Source organism: Augochlora pura, chromosome 4 (assembly GCF_028453695.1).
Source record: "Augochlora pura isolate Apur16 chromosome 4, APUR_v2.2.1, whole genome shotgun sequence".
Taxonomy (NCBI): Eukaryota; Metazoa; Arthropoda; class Insecta; order Hymenoptera; family Halictidae; genus Augochlora; species Augochlora pura.
In genome coordinates, this window is record NC_135775.1 from 418,583 (window position 1) to 441,207 (window position 22,625).

The 22,625-nt window shown below is 47.6% G+C and overlaps 2 protein-coding genes across 3 annotated transcripts in view; one reads left to right on the top strand and one right to left on the bottom strand.

Moving 5' to 3' along the window:
- Positions 1-167: 167 nt before the first annotated feature.
- On the bottom strand, positions 168-2,059 carry LOC144468620 (ester hydrolase C11orf54 homolog). The gene is made up of 7 exons (XM_078178224.1): positions 1,810-2,059; positions 1,644-1,743; positions 1,451-1,549; positions 1,191-1,369; positions 866-1,127; positions 587-753; positions 168-509 (listed from the first exon to the last, which is right to left on the bottom strand). Exons 2-7 carry the CDS (start codon positions 1,726-1,728, stop codon positions 336-338), a joined length of 966 nt encoding a protein of 321 aa, XP_078034350.1. The 5' UTR covers positions 1,729-1,743; positions 1,810-2,059; the 3' UTR covers positions 168-335.
- Positions 2,060-3,111: 1,052 nt separating this feature from the next.
- Positions 3,112-22,625, top strand: part of LOC144468720 (uncharacterized) — a 24,423-nt gene continuing 4,909 nt past the window's right edge. The window contains exons 1-4 of one of the 2 annotated variants that reach the window (XM_078178393.1): positions 3,112-3,336; positions 11,181-11,448; positions 17,748-17,845; positions 18,965-19,117. In XM_078178393.1, coding sequence (XP_078034519.1) covers positions 11,182-11,448; positions 17,748-17,845; positions 18,965-19,117 — 518 coding nt within the window. In that variant the 5' untranslated portion in view covers positions 3,112-3,336; position 11,181. Of the gene's footprint in view, positions 3,337-3,893; positions 4,424-11,180; positions 11,449-17,747; positions 17,846-18,964; positions 19,118-22,625 lie in introns of those variants that run through there. The other variant, XM_078178392.1, reaches the window with a different exon arrangement.

A 22,625-nucleotide genomic window follows, 5' to 3' on the forward strand; every position in this document is an offset into this window, starting at 1 on the left:
GTGTACCGTCGTCTACCGTCTGCTGTCTGATAGAATTAGCATACAGCTTTGCACGTCAAACAGATTATAGAGGATTAAGAACGGTAGGAAGATTTGGGAAATATAACAGTGATCGGATTTAAATACACTTAATTGTGAAACTATAGTGCACGGGACAACAACCGATATGTGTACAAACGATTTACTAAAAAAACAATTTCTTTACAATTGTACCAACGAGTAATTCAAAGACTGCGTTGCGTTTATTATATCATTTGTGTGGCTTTGAAAACAGTATCGATAAGACATGACGATCAAATAAGTTCAGATTCTCATGACAGTTTCTAGAAAATAGATCAATCCTTCCCAAACATCAAAGCGGTTGTTGGTTGATCAACACGATACAGCACAGTGCCCAAGTTGAAGTACCCTAAATATTCAATAGTTTCTGGAGTTGTGTCAATATGATAATGACCTCCTTCTCCATGATGAGAGAAGCTGTGGAAGTGTTGGACACGAAGATCGACATCCTAAGATGGCAATACACACAGATGTATTATAAAACATGGATCAAAGGGTGTGGAAACTTTAGTGCAATAACACTTACGCTTTCAGAGCTGACAAATGTACCAACAGCAATTAAGGGTGTGGACATGTTGTAAAAGCACAACCAATTGTTCAGTTTTTCTTCTGTGGTCAGTGGAACTGTGGAAAAGTCACTCATAACATGCTGTTTGATTTTCCCATTACCCATCAAGAATGTTCCTCCTAATCCTGCAATTCCATTTTCAAGATTAGATTCAATAATAACGTTGCTAAAATACTATGATCCTTACTTTTTATAGTTTTAATGATAATTGTGAACTTATTTGTAAAATGTACATACCAACAAGATTATTTTGATAATGTTTTGCAAGTGCTTTCTGCATGCATGCAATGAAATCGTCGCTGCCAGTGCGTTTTTTGGCATGCACTTTTAGTACCTGTCCTGGTTTCCCCTCGCTGACAAATAGGTTGCCCAACAAAGCTAATCTAGTTTCATTGTTAGGCAAGGTACGTAGCACGCACTTTTCATCTACTTTGTCAACAGATGCAATGCGACTCTCGTTTCTCACATTGGGTTCTGGGAGAACTAGATTCATCATAAGCTGGAAAAGATTCTCCAGTAAAGAAGTTGATCTATATACAAGAATACAAATTACTAAGCATACCTCGCAATTGCAATTTATATGGGGCCATGGTCCAGCTCCTGCTCCGATAACGAAAGCGTTCTTGCAGCATTGCAAATGCTTTACAAGTTGTTGAACATCGTATACCTTATCCCTTTGCACAGTGGGAAGAAGGAATGAGGGACCCCCAATTTCCAACACCGTAGGATTACCTCCTAAGCCTAATTATACATTGCAACATAGCTTGAAGTGACGATATTAAGTAGTTGAAATGCTGTTCTACTTTTGAAAAGTATAGTTACCTGATGCAGCAAGTGTAAATGGCTCTTGTGTTAAGTCTGGACAGTCTACAACTTCGACTTTAACTTCGGAGAAGTTTTTAGTCAAACCTTCTGTTAACACTGTAAGGAACAAAACCGCACGTTTACTATTCTAAAGTTACACATGCAGGAGTTCACATATCACATATTTCATCAAGTTAGTTCCATGGCTTACCGTCCTTTATTTCGTTGAACGACGGAACATGTAGTTCCTTTTTTACGATTTTAAGTCCAGTGACATCCAAAGAAGTCGAAGTCATTGTTGGTGTATTGTTCTGAAATAAACAAAGAACGTGTGCTATTTAAACGATGATTTGACGGAAATGGAGAATGTTACGTACATTTTTGTATAGTTAACAGATTCGGCGTAAGTCAACCGTTTGATCGTAACGCGACGGTAGTATTAATTTGTAGTAACTTTGTAAGAAATGTTCCTCGATTAGGAGATCGTTCTCAAATTGATAATCTGAACTGTGTCGGTTGCGGGACACGAAAGGTATGATATAACGTCGAATAGATTTTTTCATTAAAAACATCGCTTTTATCTAATCAAGTATTTGCACACGATTTCATTTCGTCAGTGTAACAGAAATCTCACTGTGCACTTGACCGTAAGTAGAGTAACGTGATTATGCAATGTAGCAATTAAGGTAACAAATTGCTTCTCCGTATTTGAAAACTTTTCGAAATACCAGAGCTACTTGTTAGAAATCTGTAGGTTGTAAGAACGAATTTCAATTCGATATTTCGCATTTGAATCGCGCGGGATTGATAAATGAACCGTTGTTATAGTCTTAGAAATGACATTGTAGTAAATGGTAAAGTACAGTTACCGATATTATAACTTTATAAATAGCAATTTTGGTAATTTTTACCTTCTTAGGATAGAAACATATATATGATAAATTGTGCTTAAGCGATATAAAAAATGTTTAATATCAAACTTGAGATAAGATAAAAAGTTTCGATTGACGTGGAAAGTTTTGCGCTAGCAAAAGATTTGTAGTTTCTATCATAGATGTCATCGCGAAACGTTCACGAGTATGCAACCAGACGTGCACGCCTACATGTAATTTTTAAATTTTATACAGGTCTATAATAATTTAAGGTTTACCATTAAGATCTGTAAAACTCACTTGAAACAATGATCGCAATATAACGAATAATCTATTCCACGTTCAAACGAATGCGTTTCAGTTATTGTGAAATTTAAAATATCGCTCAGTGCAACCACTCGAATTTGATTTGCGTCATATCAAACTATACACTCGAAACCGGTAAATCGTTGATAAGACTGGAGTACTATTGATATCATCGCAAAATGCTCGGGGTGGACAGAAACTATATGCAGCGTGAACATTTTTCATTAATATTTCTGATTGCTGACAAGTGATGATTAACTCGAATATATTGCAATAATGATTGAATTAATAACCTTGACATACATGCTCACAATACCCAGTTTGTTAAAGTGAATTTAGCATTTCAAAAATGTAAATTTAATTGGACTGTCAAGACATTAACACCATATTAACAATTATCACATTGACATTTTATTCAATGTATTCTGTTATCAATGAAAAAACTCATTCGTTAACATTCGTCTCTTATTTTTCAATGTAGCTCTTACCTTGGTGTCGAATAGATCCAACGTTAAAAACTTGATAAAATGTCAAACAGACACAAGGGGTGGACTTATCGCCGAAACTGTAATTGGAAGCAAAGGTTTACTTTTGGATCAAATTGAGTTGATCGAGGGTCGGGGGTCGAGTCTAAAATCCTGACGTACAGTAACAGCCAAAAGTATTGCGACCACGGCGGTTTTTACGTTACATGGAGTTACATTCAGCTACGTCTCTCTAAAAAAGGTAAGTACTCGCATTGTTATCGATGGTGTTGATTGCCCAAGCCTTCTAAATTTAGTCCACCCTCTCACTCTCTCTCTCTCTCTCTCTCTCGTACCGTAACTGTCGATTATAAAATGACTTTAATTGACTAGCAGCTCTAAATTGGGTCTCCCATAGGCATAATTTCAATTCAACGGCTTCTCTATATTTTACTGTGGCTGTTCATTGAATTGTCAATGTACCAACGTTTTTATAAGAAATGGACGCAGGCTCCGGGCTTTGGAATTCTTCAGCGTAATAAGTTCAAGAAGAGCAAGAGTGCTGTGAACGCGCAAAGATCGACGATCTGTTTGTTTCACGACCAAATCGTAACGAAGAGGGGGCAGAATAAGTTTGAGGAGGCGAAAAGGAAGAAGAAAAAGAAGAAGTGTGTTGGCAAGAAGGGTAGGAGAACAAAGAGGGTTGGCTGTGTGACGGTGGTCGGCAGGGTTGTTGTGGATGCGCATTGGGCGTCGAAGGAGTCTGTCGTGTATCAACGGCGACGTTCCTGGATCGCGGCGTCAGTACGCGGTCGCGCATGCCATGCGGGAACACCTGTTCGCTCTTTCGATTTCGTTTGTCACTCTCTGGATCCCAGCTCTGTGCTCGATCGTGCTCGATCAACGAATAATATCCGCAAAAATCTAACAAACATCTACAGTCAACATTCGCCGAACATCGTCACCGAAAATCCATTATATCGACGAAAATCGAAAGTAACGATCTTGACATCTACATCGAGGTTCGAGGACGCGTGCAAGGATAAACAAGATCGAGTGGATCGTGATCGAAGATCTAGATGGAGAGTAGCTGGAAAATATCGTTGGTTGTGTATGTTTAGAGAGAAGACGAAAGGGAACGGGAAGAGTGGTTTCTCGATCGGAGAGAGGCTGAGACAGAGAACGAGCGAGAGAGAGCGACTGAAAGAGAGAGAGAGAGAGAGAGAGAGAGAGAGACTGAGAGAAAGAGAGCGAACGAGAGAGAAAGAGGGAGAGAGGAGCTTATTCGCCAGAAGGAACGTCCTCGTGACTGCAACCACGTGTCTCTCGTGGTCCTCGTTTAAACACGCGTAAGAGCAATTTTCTCTATTGACGTTACGTCGGTTGTCCGTGCCGTGCCCGTCTCTCGCCATTTCAGCATGCCGACTTTTCTTCCTCTGCATCCTTTTCTTCCTTTCCGACATGCATGGTAGTGCCCCGATGACTGGCCCTATAATTAATTAACTGGTTAATGCTGCCTTAGCCGCGTCGCGGCGACAATTTCTTGTAACCGAATCGAGCTATTGAAAACTACTTTCTTTTTCTTCCTTTAGGATACGTGTATATGTCTAGAATATTAACGTAGGCTTCTCCAAAAATAAAAGTTATATCTCAACGAAAAGATTTCATTGAAGCAGCAGCGTTTCAGATTCTTCTAAAGCTTTACTGTTTTCTTCGCATTGTTGCGAATTCATTGATAGTTCAGTTATCGCTACGAGACTTGGACAAAGTTGCTTCTCGTTTACAGTATTTCAATGGACTAATAACGTTCTTAGATTCTTTCCATAGTCGATAGTCTGCAATCAAATGTCTAAAGTCTCACTATTTTCTTTATTTTGTCACGAATACATATATGTACATCGTTATCGACAAAACAAACACAGCCGACCAGGAACTTCCGAAATTTCGAACGTAATTTTCGTAGAATTACGGCCTATTGCATGGCTCTATTGTGTCAGCGTTCATTGAAATCGGAGGGGGTCGCCTCTGGAACGTCTTCCGCGAGACATTAGACTCGATGAAGAAGAAGCGATCGTCTTTCTCGATGACAGAATGGATGCGATGCTCTATCATGGTCAACCAACGAGGCACTGCCGTACATTTGCTGCAGCAAACCGTTCGAAAATGGTAGAATTCGTGTTCGCATGCACTCGCACGATCAATTCTTGGCACGCAATTAAAGTAACTCGCTTTAAGTAACCCTTTGAAATGATCTAATCGTTGGTCGTGAACTGTAACTATTTAAAGGTTAACGCTAAAAGACGCAGGAAAACATCCAATTTTCCTTATCAGTCCATATAGTCGTTGACGCGGTGACCGTAGTGTTACGAACTTTTGTTTGCTGGTAATGAAACCACGAGATTGCTATACCGGTTTGTATCGTCATTTGCCAGTGGAAAATTTACACACACGCTCGCACACTGTTCCGGTGAACAAGTCTGAAATGTCGCGTAACAAAAAGTCTAGAAATGCCAGTAAACAGGACGCTCGAATTGCCTCGAATCGCCTCGAATCACTCAACTCTGCCAGCATTAGAGCCAGATGGGCTCTGGGCTCGTTATTTTTCGAAGAGATACGACGACACGACTATAGCCAGCGATTTCGGCGTGTTGCAAATTTCGTAGACGCAGTTTAGTTCGTTTTTGAATGTTTAATCCATTGACCGGGTGATTTCTCCATCGTGACAGAATAGCGAGGAAATCGTAAAGGATGAACAAGAAGTATTCTGAAAAGCAGATAGACTTGGAGCGTTGAACGCGTAGGTTCAAGTATTCAAGTACATTCGTGAAAAGTGACCGTACATCTACAGAAATTCGGTTATTTGTTCCTTATTTGGACCACGTTCTTCGTATCTGTAGTGTCGTACGGGTGGTCGTTGCGAAGGGGGAGCTTGAATATTTTACTCTATACATGTAGACTCGATTACGGATGGCGTGGGAAGCGGCCGTGCCAAAACGACCAGCGCGTTTCGTTGGAAGAAAAATAAGGAATGAAAAGAATCGGGATAGAAACGTTGCGAGGCGACGACGATGGTTGGTAGCGTAAAGTCGAAGAGCCGTCGAGTGGTCGAGCCATCGTGCATGCCGCGAGCACATCGTACCCGGCCGTAACATTGCAGGCCGGGTCGATTATATTTGTAGTCGTGTGTTCGCCATTCAGATGGTTTTATGGCAGCCCCTTCCCCGCGTACCTTTATATCGAGACTGAATGGACAGAGAGAGAGAGAGAGAGAGAGAGAGAGAGAGAGAGAGAGAGAGAGAGAGAGAGAGAGAGAGAGAGAGAGAGAGAGAGAGAGAGAGAGAGAGAGAGAGAGAGAGAGAGAGAGAGCAGCCTCCTCTATGAGATAATACGGCCGGCCGTTCCTAAGCCATTCGGGTCCGAAGTCGGATCCATCGAATCGCGAGAGATCGCGGCGCGAGGCGAGGGTGGACACCGTGCTGGCCCCTTGCAGTCATGCTCGCCATACAGAACGAGTGAGTATACCGGTTTGCATGCGATATCGACGCCGACCGCATCCGTGCTTTCGCCTTGGCCCGCTCAAAGTTGTCTGCTTTTTCGCCACGTGGCAGCGGCTTCATGACTTTTCAGCAGCAGCGCCGTAGGTAGAAACCTTCCGGATTAGCCGAAAGTAACGCGTCGACCCTCGCAAGCCACCCTACACACTCGACACCGTATCTCGCTCGCTTGCCACCGCGGCTTCGTTCGCCCGAGATCGACCGAGATCGACCGAGATCGCCGAAACGCGTCTCGGGCTCTCCTTCTTCTCGAACTTCCCACGGATCTCTCCCCGATCTGCTTGTTAATTTCTCCGCTCGAGGATCCTCTTCTCAGACTTGGAGGGACCCCCGAGCTTGGTTTAACTCTATCTCGGCCTGCGATCATCCGTCCTCCACCTAGCCCCAACGAGGCCAGGTCTTTGATTATGATCTTTTCGAAGATCACTGTGTCTCAGGGGTCGACAAATTTAGTGTTTCCCCGATATCATAGTGCCAAGTACTACTACAGGAAACGCTCCCATTCACTCTTCTCTAGCCTAAGGCCTGTAGACTGTAGTCGATCCCTCGGATGTTTAGTTTAGATGATTTCTAAAAGAAGGCGAGACCAAGTCAATGAAACTCGGCACAATGGAGGCTTCGACTTCTCGCAACGATTTGCTTCGCCTGAAATTCGCAGTGGTTGGATCCCTCGTCGATCAAGCGGCATGATGGAGGGCGATTTCTCTTCCAGTTTCAGGGCATTCTCGAAGGATGTTTGCTCGCCGCGTCCCCCGCTCGGAATTTCCGAGGAGAAAACGGCGATCGTTCTCCTGCGAAGTTGAAAGTTGTCGGGTGACGAGGTCGTGAGGTCACGAAGCCGTCGCGCTGATCCAGGAATGGGAGCGTTAACGCGGTTTCCACGGAGGGAACGACAGTGGATTCCCTCTGCCCTCTCCGTGTACAGTCGCATTGCCCATAAACCGCTACACAGCGGTGACGCATAATTTAATGGCGCGTCGTCTCTCGCTGCTAGCACGGGACAGCCGAGAGGGACAGCGAGCCGACGCGGCGTTGCCTTCCTGCGGTTCCGTTAATTGCTGTTTCAACCTACCGAACCGAATAGATGTGTCGTGTCGTGTCGTGTCGTGCCGTGTTACGTCGTCGTCGCCTAGGGTCGAACCGGACCTGAAAAACGCGCTCCTGCTTCGCCGATCGGCATCCTTGACCCCCATCGTTTTCGCTTTCGTCTCGTCGCCCCCTTTCTCTGTAAAGCTTTTGCTTCCCTTTCCTTCGACTTTTATCCGCTCGTTTTGCCCGCTCCGTTTCTCGCTCGCCTTTCTTCTTTCGCCGAACGAATCGAGTTTCGAATCTGGTACAGATCACGATCAACGATATTCATATCGTCTGCGTTCATTGATAAGAAGCGAGTACCTAGTAGTAGATAAAGAAGAATATTAATGGTATATCAAATTGAAAACGGTAAAAACGTTAAAAGAATTTCAGGAATATCGACGCATTACTTTGGAGCGCCTAAAATAATTAGAGTCGTTAGTTTTCGTAGTAAACGCGTTGCAACGATTACCTAGAACGCAGGGGGTCAATCGACGTAGATTGTAGCGAACCGATCTAAACGGAAGCAATGGAGAAAGAGATAGATCGATAAGGGAAGATATCGTGGATCGAATAGGACAAGGGTACGCCTGTTATACGACCGTCGTTCCGGCATCCAGCGATTAAGAAAAACATGCTCGTTGGTCGTATGTACGAGCGAATTAATTGTACGACTCGGCGTTCCGATCGGAACCCTAATTTCGGAGTTCCCCCTTTGATCGAACCACCACCGACGCCGCGCAGCGCCGTTCTTTATCGAGGCCACGCGCGCGATTCGCCTAGACGTCGCAGCCGCACAAACGAATTCAACTTTTCCGGAGTCCCTCGGGAAACTCGCTCGTTCTTCTGTCAACGTACGTGTATCAAACGATACCATCGTTCCGTTCCGTTCCGTTCCGTTCCCTTCCGTTCAATCTACATTCTACACCCTTCGCGACAGTCGTTAGTTGAAAAATGATCAAAGAGTTCTACGCGATCGGAGAATTCTGGTTTCACCTCCTAACCGGGCCAATTTCGGTCCTATTGATTCTTTCTCCGCTCAGTCTTCGTTTCTCGATTCAGTCGCAATTTAATCGTTTCGTCGACGGAAAGCAGAAATCATCCAGAGACGAGAGACAAGCGGCGATATTATCTGTTTGAAAGGTCCGCGCCTTGTATCCACAGGAATTCGTAGCCGCGTGCGACGGTAACCTTTCCGTTCGATCTATCGAGTCGGTCCGGCAAAATGGAGTAGAAGACGACGGGCGTGGCGAGAAGTTTCCTTCAAAGGGTAAACCGGATTCGATGTTGCCGGTTCTCCTGCGTCGCTCGTCGAACGTACAAGAAAGCCGCGTATTGTTTGCTATAGAATCGGAAAGTTCGTTGTCTCCGCGATTATGGTCTCGTATCGCGGTGGGGGCCATTACCGCGCCGCGCAGCTATCGGGAACCGTCGCTTTATTCGTCTATGGTTCACGGAAGCCATAGACGGCTGGCAATGTCTCTTCTCCGTACCGGAAGTTAAACGGGCGCAGTCTGCCCCGGGATTGTGCCAATTAATTGGATCGTAAGGTACACCGTGGCCTCTAAATCAAACTACAACCTCCTCCGGAACAGAGACGAAGAGACTCTCCTCTCTCTCTCTCTCTCTCTCTCTCTCTCTCTCTCTCTCTCTCTCTCTCTCAGATTTCAACGACGATAAAGGGGTCAAAAGGTCATTGATTGGCTAGAATGAATTGTGGCTGGACTCGAACGTACTCGCGTCGTAAACCACGCGCAAGGAAAATTACGTTGGCGATGGAGAGGAATCGCGTCGACGGAAAATTCAGGGGCATCGGCCGCGTCCAGCAAAATCTGGATTTCTCGCGGCTCTTGTCGCACAATTATGAAATTCCAAGTACATGAAAAGTTTGCCGGTCGGTGTATTCCTGCGGCCTGCGACGGTCGCCAGCTCCCTGTGTCGCCGCGGAGCCTGAATGGCGGCCATTGCTCGTCGGAAGCAAGAAAAAGGCCGGCCCGGATTGTGAGCAGCGGATAACAGCGACCCGACTTACTAATTTGCGTCTGAACGTACGCGTCTTACAATCAGGTGCTATTCAACTAGTAGCCGGCTATTCGAGCCTCGAGACCGAGACACGTTTGATTTCTTTTCATCGAGCGGGGTCTATCGATGGCGAGAAGCTTACCCTTTCTTTGGTACCTCTCTTGCTTTCTCATTCAATTTTTTCACGCGCGTTCATCACTCGGCGCGGCAGCAATTCGTCCGACGAAGAAATCTCGATCGTCGCCGAGCCACGACGAGAGACGACGATCCTGCTTCTATAATTTGCAAAATTATCCGAACGAATTTCAAGTACGTACAAGGGAGACTGGCGACGCGACGCTCGTAACGCTTCCGCTTTGGAACACGGTTACGCGGAGGCTATTTCTTTTGCAACGTCAATCATTGTACGAACCTCTGATCTATTAATCCGACATTATTCGCTCACGTCGAGGTTCGATCGTGCAACCAAAAATTCTACTTATCATCGAAATCGTGTTGTTACACGCTCGCGACGAGGCACGCGTAATAACCCGACGGATGAGGACGTCTCGCAGAGGCGGGATGGCAGCGACGATCGTTTGAAATAAAGTCCCAGATTGAAATGTCGAATGGTGATGTCTCTCGCTCAAGAATTGAATTCGTCGCGGTTTAATCGATAGCCGAAGCGATGCGATGCGATGCGATGCGGGCAGACATCGTTCTTCGAATCGCATCGGTCGAAGAACAGCCCCAGCATGCTGTTCGGTTCAGCGCGAACAACCTCCTCTTGATACACTCAAGTGTAAAATAGCTCGCACAGCTTAATTACACTGCTTGCCCCGGTTCGGACGCCCGCGCGCCCGCACGCCTGCACGCACCACCCACGCAACGTCTTTGGCCACGATCTCGTCTCCTTCGGCACCTGAGACCCGTTATCACGCCACTTACACGTAATTACTTCCGTTTCATGCGATTGTATTCGTTTAGAAACTGTGCCTATTCGATTCAATATCGATGTTTCCACATCGCTCTGCAAATTATTACTGCCCTATACATGCATATTGTATGTGTCTCTACGGACTACGGATTTTCTGACAAAAGCGAGTACAGTCTATGCAGCATCTGCGATTAATGAATACAATGTTGTAAAATTCGGTGTTGCGCGTCGATTGGTAAGGGTTACATAATCGTTGAATGTCGCGTGCACGGGGTGCCCTAAAAATTAACCGGCAATCGGGCAACGTGGAGTTCCTGAGGTCATTCGAAGCAACTTTTTCTTTGGTCCCCTCATTTTGCAATTGCGAGAGATTTTTGGTATACTCTGTGCTTCGAATGAGCCAGGAACGAGTTAGGTAGGGCACAGAGAGTCTGCGACCACGCACCCGCTCGATCCGCTCATACCGACGAAACTGGCAAGAAACGAGTGGTTCCGAGATTGTCATAGAGGGATTGAAAAGACCGGTGATAAAATTGGTTTCAGCATGTCGCCGCGTAATGGCTCGTGCGTGGCGGAAGTCAGCTCGGTCAGGAGTTTATCGTCGGACGACGTGTCCGCGACGAAGACGAACCGGAAGAAAACCTGGTGGGCACGCGTCACCGATCCTGCTCATCGTCGCGGCAGACGCATCCAGCTGCTGCAGATGCTGATCCTGCCGTTTATACCGATCCTCGCGCTGATCGTCCAGACGGCCAACACGCTCCACGACATCCTGATCTACCGGCAGGAGGTCTCCGACATCGAGTCCCAGGTAAACGAAAGCTTCTCCCGATCGCGTCGCGTCGCGTCGCGTCGCGTCCCCTCGCGACCCTCCGTTTCGTATCGCGCAGTTCGTTGCTCTTTAGACTACTTTTTTCTCCAGACATATAGTATACTCGTCCGAAGGCCGAGTGCCGTATAGAGGACACGCAAAATCGGAACACAACGTGTCCACAAATTAATACGTGTTTATGCGTTCGGTATTGTGCAATTATATTCTTGCTTTCCGAAAATGGATCCTTTTTCCGGAGATTGAATCTTAACTGGGTCGTGACACTCGACGCCTGTTCCGCGCAAGATCCTAAAGGGTTTTAATAATACGCGAATAAAAATTGTTCGGCGTCGAGTTTCCAGTTTCCAGTGACGCAACAAAAATTTGCGTGTCCGAGGTCGTTGGAGGCGGGCACGCATTAAACAAGGCATCAGAGTGGAAAATGACGAGCCGAGGTCAGCCAGAAAAGGGCTGTTGCCGATACGAATTTATCGATAATTTTCATCTAGCCGCGCCGTGCCGTGCTGTGCCGTGCCGGGCTGTTCTTTCTTGAAAGGGTTCCTCTCGTTTTAGAATATTCCGAGCACTATTTTCATTAATTTCGTTCAATTACCGTTAAAAACTACTCGCAACGAAGCGTTCTGGAACACAAGATCGAGATAAGATCGCGGATGCCACGCTGTGTCCGGTTTGTCAACGCTTTCGCCGCGAATCTATCCGATCTCGATAAATTATAATGGGCAACGCAATGTAAGAACGCAGGATATATATAATACTACGCAGGATTTATGTATCGAAACGAACGGACACGGTAATTTCTGCCGAGAGGAAATCGCTTTCCCGGTGATTGTCGCCGGCCGCGGGAACGACCGTCCACAAATCATAGACGGAGGCGATTCGTTATCGTGATCTATGCGTTGTGTGCGGAGAACAATCGAAGAAACAAACGGACGAACGATCGAGCCGGCCGAGTAGAAACCGTTCGCGTAGGCGTAGGCGTGGTTGATATTTACCCGGGCCTTTCTTACTTTTATTTTAGTCGGTCCCGCGATCGATCGCCGCGCTGAATTATGCGAGTCCGATCTAATTATGGCGTAATTGCGCGTACGTAGCCAGAGAACGTGCGCCGATCCTCGGCGATCCTCGGCGAAAAGATCCGTCTGCGTTCTTTTCGAAATTCTCGTCGCCGGAACGTATCGAGGCGCGTTCTCCGGTTCGAAAACTGTGCGAGGCTCTCGATCGCGTTTCGTTTCGAGGAATATGGATTTATTAAATGATTCGTTTCACCGCGACAATTTCGAAAAGTATCGATAAAGTTTCGGCTTGTCTACATACGCGTGCAGTTGGGGGGGAGAGCGTCGTTGTTTCTCTTTGAAAGGATACGCGACAGACAACACAGTTTGTTTGCTTTTTCTTGATATTTATATATAAACGCGAGCAATTCCACGAATTGATGCAATTATCGGAAATAGCGGGAAAATGGGAGCACGCGACGAAGGAACGTTGTTTTCCGAACGGGAACGGTTCGCTTGTTTGATGCGTGTTGTATGTACAATACTTTGGCCACCCCCGAAATTCGTAGTTAAATTCATTGGCGCTGGAACGATCGCGTTCGCGCGTTTCTATTTATTTTTCCCTTATTTGACCGGTGTCGCAATCGATACACGAGAGAGAGAGAGAGAGAGAGAGAGAGAGAGAGAGAGAGAGAGAGGTGTGCGTACGACGAGCATTGTGTCGACGTCGATTCTCTCCCCTCCTGGGGAATTAAAATACGCTAATGAGTTTCGGCGACCACGCGACGATCCTGCGCCGACCATACAATTCTCAAGGATCATGGAAAAAGTAGGATAACTGTTATAATATACGCATGAATTCGTATAGGTAAAGTGGACGCGATCACCTGCTCGTTTTCAGAGTGGCTGAAACGAGAACAGACCCTTAAAATCGAACCGAAAAGAAGATTGTAGATATGGTTGTAGGATTTAACGAAATTATTAGACACCGTTTCATACAGATCAACAGGTATTCGACCTATCCGAGAAAGATATGGTGGACTCGCTGTAGAATTTATTTTACGATCATGGTATACAATTGAATCATTTCCATCGTTCGTAATATTCCATAAAAATGTCTACCGCGTCCTCGCGTGTCGCCATCAAAGATTCTTCGCAATTTTATGGGAAATTTAAACGAATCGCATGCGAAAAGTACAAACGACAGGATTTTATAGAAACTGCAACCGTTCGTTGCTGCGCTTCGATCGATCGATGGATCGATCGATGGATTGGTAGATCGAGAGCGTGCTCTCGAAAAGAACGCGAACGAAACGAGTTTGGGTGAATATTAGGTAACAAAGGTGATTCGTTCGAGGACAACTTATGGCTGCGACCCTCGCATCGATTGATAACTCTAAATGGTAAAACCGGATGATCAACTGATCCCGGAATTCGGAGGGATCAGCAGATAAAGTGTCATTAGCGCGCGTCACAGGTGTCGGGATCACGGGAACGGAAACTCAAACATTCGCGTCGGATTTAACTGTATCGTAGAAACTCGGGAAAACGGTTTCGAGGGAATTATCGATGGTTGGTTCCGTTGACGATCGCGAACGGGACACCAGCGGGTCGTTAACCGATCCACGAGCCTCTCGCGAATGATCGCACGACTATTAAACGAACCGATGATGCGCGCGGTTCGAGAGGCGGCTCGCGTCGCGTCGCGTCGCGTCGGTTGCGTCGAAGCGGACTCGATCGCGGACGCAGCGAAACGAAAAAATTAACGCTGGATTTTAGCTTTCTCTTTCTGAACGGAGCAACAGGATATTCCTTTGGATGGCTGATAACGAGCAATCTCGTCGTTGCACGACGCATTGGTCACCGACAAAGGCGGGCCCGCATTGTCTCGCGGCGCAGCGCGGCGCAGCGCGGCGTGTCAATTTCTTTACAATGTTTCCTCGTGCCGAGATCGCCATTGTTCCTAGGTAGGATCGATCCGCGAGAATAGCTGGATTTTCAATCAACGCCAGGGTTAACCAGAACGCGACCATTCCACCCTCAACCCCCGCCGTTTCGCTCTCGCAGATGACGAAACGAAACGAATGCAGTTTAGAATGAGTTTTCATTTTCGATTTTTAAACGGTAGCGTAATCTTCAGTCGGTCTTTGGTATCGGTGATTTTTTTCAATGAATCGATGTCCACCGTTTCGTTTCGCTTCGTTTCGCTTCGTTTCGTTTACCTCGATGGGTGTCTAAGTTTTTCAAAAACGATCCAAGAAAGAAAAACATACGATTCTTCGCATTTGTTCCGAGAATCGCGGGATCGAGTCTTTTCGCCCGTTCGTTTCTGTCAGTTTCGCGGTTCGATACTGCCAATAAAATCGATATTTTGAAAATATTGACCTGATTTTTGGGAGGGGCGATGGCGACAGATGTCCCGAAGATGCGATACGAAGGGGACAGCGATCGATCGAACCGTGTCCGAGAAAACCAAGATACGCTGTACGAAAACCTCGTTTACACGCGAACGCGTGATTTTCTAATGATTCCAATCGTTAGCCCAATCGTACCACGTTCGGAAACAGTATGAATCACCGAAGCACAGAAATCGCAGTCCCATCGAGAGCGCGTAGAAATTTTCGAGAGATGAGAGAAATCCGTTTCGAAGAGTTTGCATCCGATTCGCGCAAATCCTCTTACTTTTCCACCATTTCACGATCCAACTAACGAGCGTTTAATATCTTCGATTCGTACTTATATTTATTGCCGCGTACTTTGAGTAACTCGATATTGGCCAGACAAATGCTTGAAGAAGCAAAGAGTTACTTTTCTGTTTCCTTTTCAAATTGTTTCCGTTCGAGGAAAGATTCCAAGAGATTGCGATCGCGTTATAAATCGTCGAAAGAAAATGTTACTTTTTCTTATTATGTTCCATTGATTGCGAAGTCGCAATATGCTCTGCGACCCGAGGCGCGACGCGTCGGAGCATCGTGTCCGTGTCCGTGTCCGTTATCCCGCCTCGTCGGCCGCAGAACACGCGTCCAGGACGTCCTAGCGATTAATTCTGTCGCCGTGGATCTGCTGGGCAAAACTGACACCCCTTCTCACTCGATATTTCATCCGGAGAGGCGTACGTTCGCGAAAATCGTACAGAAGCACGCGATTATTTCTTATTTCTCTTGCGACGGTTTCGATGGTGGCTGAACGGAGGCGTTCGCGGCATCGTCTACACAGTCTACAGTCTGCAGCGCAGTCCACGGCACTTAAGGGGTTGAAAGCCCGTCGCCCGTTAACTGGAAAGCAAGCAGAAATTTGCTAACCTTTCCATCGACAACGTTTTACGTTCCCGCGGACGTGCGTCGCGCGATCGGCTCGATATTGGTCGACCCCTCTCAAAGGGAAATTAAATTAGTCCCCGAGCAATTCGAACACGCACGCGTCAGTTTTAATTGCGGCGAGCCGCATATTTATCAGCGAGTCGATCATTGAACAACAACTAAAATACACCGCGGAAAATCTCGGCTTCTATTTTATTTACAATTTAGCCAACTGCGAATTTTTCCCGTCCAGTTGTAAAGTGCGGCTCCAAAATTTCTCAAGCCTCGTCGTTCTTTTGCATTTGATCTATCAATTTTTCTCACAAACGCATGGTATATAACCTTGGCATATAAATATACGTGTAGCTATATGTATGTACGGGTATAAGATTATAGGCACGTACGAGCTCGGTTTCGAGAGAGACGTCCAGAGCATCGAATGAAACGGGACCAAATCGGAATGAAAATCCGAATCCGACGAGCCGTCGTCGAAAAAGAGTGTCCCTGGTGGTTGAAAGGGCCCCGTGAAAAACAAACCGGAAGTGGTGAAAAACCGTCGCCGGATTATTGACAGCAGGTTGCAAGGTGTCGTTGCCTTTGACGAGCAGGTCTCTATGTCCATCGGTTCGAAAGTTTCGGCCGTAACACGGAAAAAGAGGAATCGCGGGCGGTAAACGTCGAGGAGAACGAACGAGAGCGGCAGAGACAATAGAGCGTAGGGGTTGCAGGTTGCAGGCTGCGGGTTGCGGGTTGCGGGTGCGGGGGGCTGGGGCCGCGTTCTTCTCGTTGCCACGTTGTTCGTCCAACAAGTAACTCGATACCGAGAACAGCACTCGAGGCTGCGCAACCCGGTTCCGATGAATTTCGATCTCGTCTATCAGCACGGGTCGTGTCCGCCCGCCGCCCGCCGCCCGCCGACCGACGCCCGTCTCGCTATGGAAATTTTTCGGACCGCCAGACGAGGGTGGAATTAAGGCGAATTAATTCTCTCTGCCAACCCCTGCGAGGCTCAAAGTTTCGCGCTACGCGTCTCACGCTCCGTTCACGGAGCCCTCGTGGCAGCGTGCCGTTTTTTTTTCGAACTGAAAGAGCGATGGTCCCGAACGATTCTCGCAACTCGTGATCACTCGCGATCGCGATCGCGATCGCAATCGCAATCGCAATCGCAATCCCAATCGCGTTACTTAACCGCGTTACAGAGGGGAGAATTTAATCGTTGGAGAGTCGAAACGCTTCGTCCGTGGAATTTCAAGAAAGCACGGCAGAATCAAGATTCGACTGTCCCTTCGTAGGAACGCGTCGTCGCTCCGCTCTGGACCGTTCACTTTGTCCTTCCACCCTCGCGCGATTAGCTCCATCCCCTTTCGGAAGTTTCCTCGGATTGGCGAACAACGGCAGGCGATTAGCCGCGCGAAAGCTCCGACACAGGTCGGAAAGACGCGACGCGCGTTGTAATCGGAGGAAACGGAATCGCTCTCCAAAGACTGGCAACGACGCGCGACGGTTAACTTTGTCGAAGACGTCTCTCCTGCTGCTCGCCTCTCCCGTCGCCCGTCGCCCGCCGCCCGCCACGAGTCCAAGGAATCCGCTATTAATACGCACCCCATCTATCGAAGCCGTATCGTCTAATATCGATCGACCGACGCAGCTTGCAGCCACCATTAAAAAAAGAATCGCGGAACGTCGCTCGTCGAAAATAGAACGATTCGCCAACAAATAGAAAAGTCGAGTTGCGGAAGAGAGATATCGGGAGATATCGGTCTTCATCCTCTTCGCAAAATCCGAGACAAACGCGACGAAAATAAAGAATCGGCGTAGATCGTTTTCCCTTAAGAGACGCGCAGCTTCGTTGAGAGCACGATTTACGTTGCGGTCTCTTTACACGATCGCGTCGATGTTCGATTGTACGATCTGTTGGGAAAACTTTGTTGATCGCGGTGGAGCCACAGGTGGAGAAACAGAGCGTCAATGGATCGATTGGTTCCAGGTAACGATCGCGACAGACTTGGGGAAAGTGGTCACGCGGATGCAGTTGGAGAGATCCGAGGTCGCGTTCTTCATCTACACCAATGGCAGCACCCTCAGGTAATTAACAAATGGAATTTTCAAGTAATTTACATTTTTCCGCGGAGAATCTCGCATCTCGGAATCTCATTAATGTGGACGCTCGATATTACAATAGAAGCGTTGAACGCGTGTTAACGCTCGACTCTTTACAATTTTCCTGCTAGAGAGAGCTTACAGCGTTGGTGCAAACGTTGACACGTTAGAAAATACTAGGTGTCTCAAGGGCGACTCGCAATCGGGAAACGAAGGATTCAGCTCTCGTTGGCCAATCTTTTTCGTTAACAACGGGTAAACGAAACTGTGAATTGCATTTGCGCCAAGAAAAAAATGTTGCTTCAAATTAGCCGAGAGCTGCTCATTTCCCGATCGCGAGTCACTTTTTGGACACCCTGTATTATAAAACAGCAGGCGACATTTAGCGAATCGTTTAGCTCCGATTGCGATCGACGAAGACCCTGGATCGATGAGTCCGCCGGTAATCGTAGATCGCCGATTGCTCGTATCGTCGATTTGGAGAGCACTCGATGCCCGATACGAATCTGGACGGCGCGATCCACGCGCTCGCGACTTCCAGATCTCGCGGGAACACCGATCTGCTCTCGTATTCCGGAACGCGCAACTCTTTCATTGGATACCTGGCAGTATTGGTATCCGAGCCAGCTTCGATTAGGATCGCGGGCTTAGGCTCGCGGGGTGTACACTCGGCCAAATCTGTTTTCATTGTCTCGGACGCGGAGCGGAAGGGTTCCTCCCACCGTAGAATCGTTTCGATCGGCTGGTCACGTTCGTCCGGGTACAATGTCGTGCCGGATCGAGCTCTCCTAGCTCGAAACGAAATCAAACTTAACCGACGAACGAACCTCGGTGTTTTTTAATGGCCTCTTTCAATCGCGGAAGTCGTAAAACTGTGCGTTGCGCGAAACGATCCCGTTGATCGGAGCCTAGATCGTACCGAACGCGGCGACCTAATTTTTCATCGTGTCCGATGCAATTTTTTACGGCCTCGTGCTCTCTACCTAGAGATAGCAAAAGCGGTAGGAGAAATGTGAAACAATGCGAGATCGTGGGTGCATGCGAGCGTGTGACGAATCAATCGACGCGAAACGAATTAATCATGGTCTCGCGGTTCTGTTGAAGGTCAAACCTGACGCAGAGGTTCGCCATAACCGATCAGGCACTCCACAACATGACTACGTGGCCCCTGGTCTCGGTGCCGAGGGACGAGAGCAAGACGCAGACCTATGACGTGGTCAGCAAAGAGGCCTTTCAAGCACGCCTCGACGAGTTCAGGTAACCAATCGATCGGCATATCCTGCACGACTCGAGGCTCCAGACCTCGATGCTCGATGCTCGAGGCTCGAGGCTCGAGGCTCGACGAGGTCTCTCGGACGCGGTGCCGTGTGCCGTGTGCCGTGTGGTTCACGCCGTTAGTGACGTCAGATATCCCTCGTGTGCCTGACGGGGCTCCCCTTTGATCGCCGGAAAAACTCCCTCAATCACTCCCCGAACCCTTCTCCCGCTACCGTTCCCATCCCTCCTCCTCCTCCTCCCCGACCCTTCGCTATCGCGATTCGCGATCGATCCACATGTTCGTTACATGCACACGATTGATTTTTAGACGTTATCCCATGAATCGTTTCTGCAGACTCTCGCCGGCGATCCATCAAATTCGCTCGACTATAATCTGCGGGGAAACCACAGAAATTGTGCGCTCTCTGATCTCGCACGAAATTTCATCGGAACAAGTGCCTCGATCGAAAGGAGAAACGATCGAGTCCGAGCGAATGTACCAGGTCGACGAACTAGTGTAACATCGTAGCGAGGTAAAAGGAACGAGAGAGAATTAGAGCTCTGTTCTTAATCGCACACAACTATGTGTAGAGTGAAACATGACGACGCGACGGTCGAAAAAATAATGAAACGGAGTGGTTTACGCGTGGAGTAATTGTAACGCCACCCTTTGTGCATGCAATGCCGTACGGAAAGTTACGGCGCGCGACGCGGCGCAGCGGTGGCCTCTATTCCCTCGAGTCTTCCGTTCCGACACTTGTTGAATTTCCATTCAGCCTCGAAGTGGAGAATTCTCCCTTTCCGCGTACCTTTCCCACTCGATTAATGAATGCGGTAGCGGAATTCTTCAAACCAGCGCTCTCTCTCTCTCTCTCTCTCTCTCTCTCTCTCTCTCTCTCTCTCCCCCTTTCCTCTCTCTTCCTGTGAAAGAACGCTCGCGCTAATTTTCCTGCTTTATGCAATACTTTTAGGTCCGCGACGTCAAGACAGATTGCACGCTCCGGGGACAAGTTTTAATCCTTACGAGAAACTTATTGGATTTGCGAGAAATATTAAACTTCTGCCAGAGAGTTAAAGGACTTATGAGAAAAAATTGAACGACCTACAAAAGACTTGGGAGACCTACGAACAAAATTTGATTCACCGTAACAAATTATTGGAGATCGGATGAAAATAGTACAACCTAGACCACTACTTTGGAGTTTGCGACGAGCATTGCGAGAGCGTCGAATATAATAGGACGATCCGGGGAAATAAGTATGGAAGCTTGGAGAAACGCTCTACAGAGTAGAAAAAAATGGTGGAACCGTAGGAGAAATTGCAGAACTGATAAAAGAATTTTGCCGCTAAAGAACAACGGGAAGAGCAGCGATACGGACGTTAACACACAGCGTACGGCGGAGACGAAAATAATTCGTCAGGAGAGCCGCGGAACGAGTAGATAAACGCAAGTAAAAAAAATTGGATCGTGACGGGAGAATGGCGTGAAGGGCGTGAAGGGCGAGAATGCGATTTGGAGGTGCGTGGTCACCCGGTACCGCGCGAATGCCGGTGAATGCGAGGCAGTCGATTGCGACGATATCGCCGCGGCTGCTGCTACACGGCTGATTAACGAGGAGAGCTCCAAAAGACGCAGCAGAGAGGACGCGTATCGCGTTCGAGCAGCGAGACACGCTTTTATAATAGCGACGCCGATGTCGCATTCGTCTCGGCGCGTATCGATCGATTATAAAAATATGTAACCGGTGCTCGGTTTCCCCGAGTGCGACCGCGAGACCGACTGGGGCGAGATACGGCGAAAAACGAGGATAACGCGCGAAAATCTGCATCGGCGAATCGTTCTAATCGCTAAACTGAAATTTCTACGATTCTACGATTCTACGATTCTACGATTCTACGATTCTACGATTCTACGATTCTACGATTCTACGATTCTCCGATTCTTTTGAGATTCCGCGAACGATGACGGCCATCGGCGGGAATGCTCTGCTCGCAACGGGATTGCTGCTCGACGAGTCCGTCCGCTTCGACGCGATCGAAAATTCCTACTAATTGGAAACGCAAACAACGCGCGTGACGCTGACCCAAATGATTCGATGGAGGAGCGACGCGACGATTAAAGATGAGCATCGAACGACCGATAAATATCTGTCCGCGCCAAACGCGGAACGCTGGGGCGTCGAGATTAGAAAAACAGCGAGGGAAGAAACGAATGAAGGCTGCAGGGAAACTTGGAGGCTCGAAGGGGATGACAACAGAAGTTGTCCTGGAGGGGATGATTGAACGCCACCTCGCTTAATATTTTCTTGCCGCGAGGACAGCCGCCTCATTCGGTTCCCTTTAATATTAACGAAAGCAGATTCCCCTTGCCCGCTAATGATGAATAATTTTTAGAACAGAAACGCTCACTCTCTCGCTCTCTTTCTCTCTCTCCCTCTCTCTCTCTCTCCCTCCCCTTCTCTCTCAGTTGCTCGATCGAATACTTGTTGCCGGGGGTAGCGTGCTCGATAAATCGATACTCGTCGCCGATGATGGAGCGCGTTGCTGCAGACAATTCTTGAGATCCGTTCCCGTTCCCGTTCCCGAGAGCCCACGGGAACTCTGCTCATGAATCACCGTGTCGGGACGCGATAATTAAGACTTTAAGTGGCACGACGAAGTTCGCAGAAAACATAATCGAAGAAGCTGACAAAGCGTCGCTGCGAGATGCGAGAAATTGGGAAACTGTCGCGAGTAGAAGCTACGGGTCGTTGGCACGTCGCTTGCCATTTTTCTAATCCCTTGTACAATATCGTCTTCTTTTACCTGACTGTACAAGGAGTTGACGCTTGCTCGTCTTTCCATGTTCGCCGCGTGTCGCATATCGTAAAGAGCATTTAAAGCGTATAATTTTCGCTTCGAACTATTTTCAGTATTTCGAAGGTTCGAACCTGTTTGTTTCCGGAACAACGAATCCGAATTGTAAGCAGCACGCCTAGGAACTCGTGTCTCCTCCCTCCACCGCCATTGTCTTTGTCGGCCGAGCATAACGTTACTTGTAGACCAAGAGGATCGTTAGCGGCTTGTTACCGGTGTTCCTGCTGACAGAAACGCGTCCCGCATCATACGATGGTTTCCTTTTAATGGTGCAAGCAACTGGACGCGTTGCGTCGCGTCGCCTCGCATCGCTTCGTTTTATTCGATCGGCGGAGAATTTTTCTTTCCGATCGAGCGCTTCGAAGAGTAGTTTCTCCGACTTGCCGGCCTACGAAAACGGCCTCGATGCCGTACTTGATGCTGTCACACGGTGACGCGTCCAAAAATTGATCGAGTTCCACCTTTTATTTCGTTTTGGTTGATTCGTTAATTTTAGTTTGGTCGATCGAAGAGTCCTGACGAACGAGCACGCGGCCGTGTGCGAGCCGATTTACAACGGAATGCCTTCGAAAAGGAATCGCGACCCTGTTTTTTCTCTCTGTCTTTGCGGCGTGGCGGCCTTTTCTTCTCTTCTCTCCTCTCCTCTCCCCCC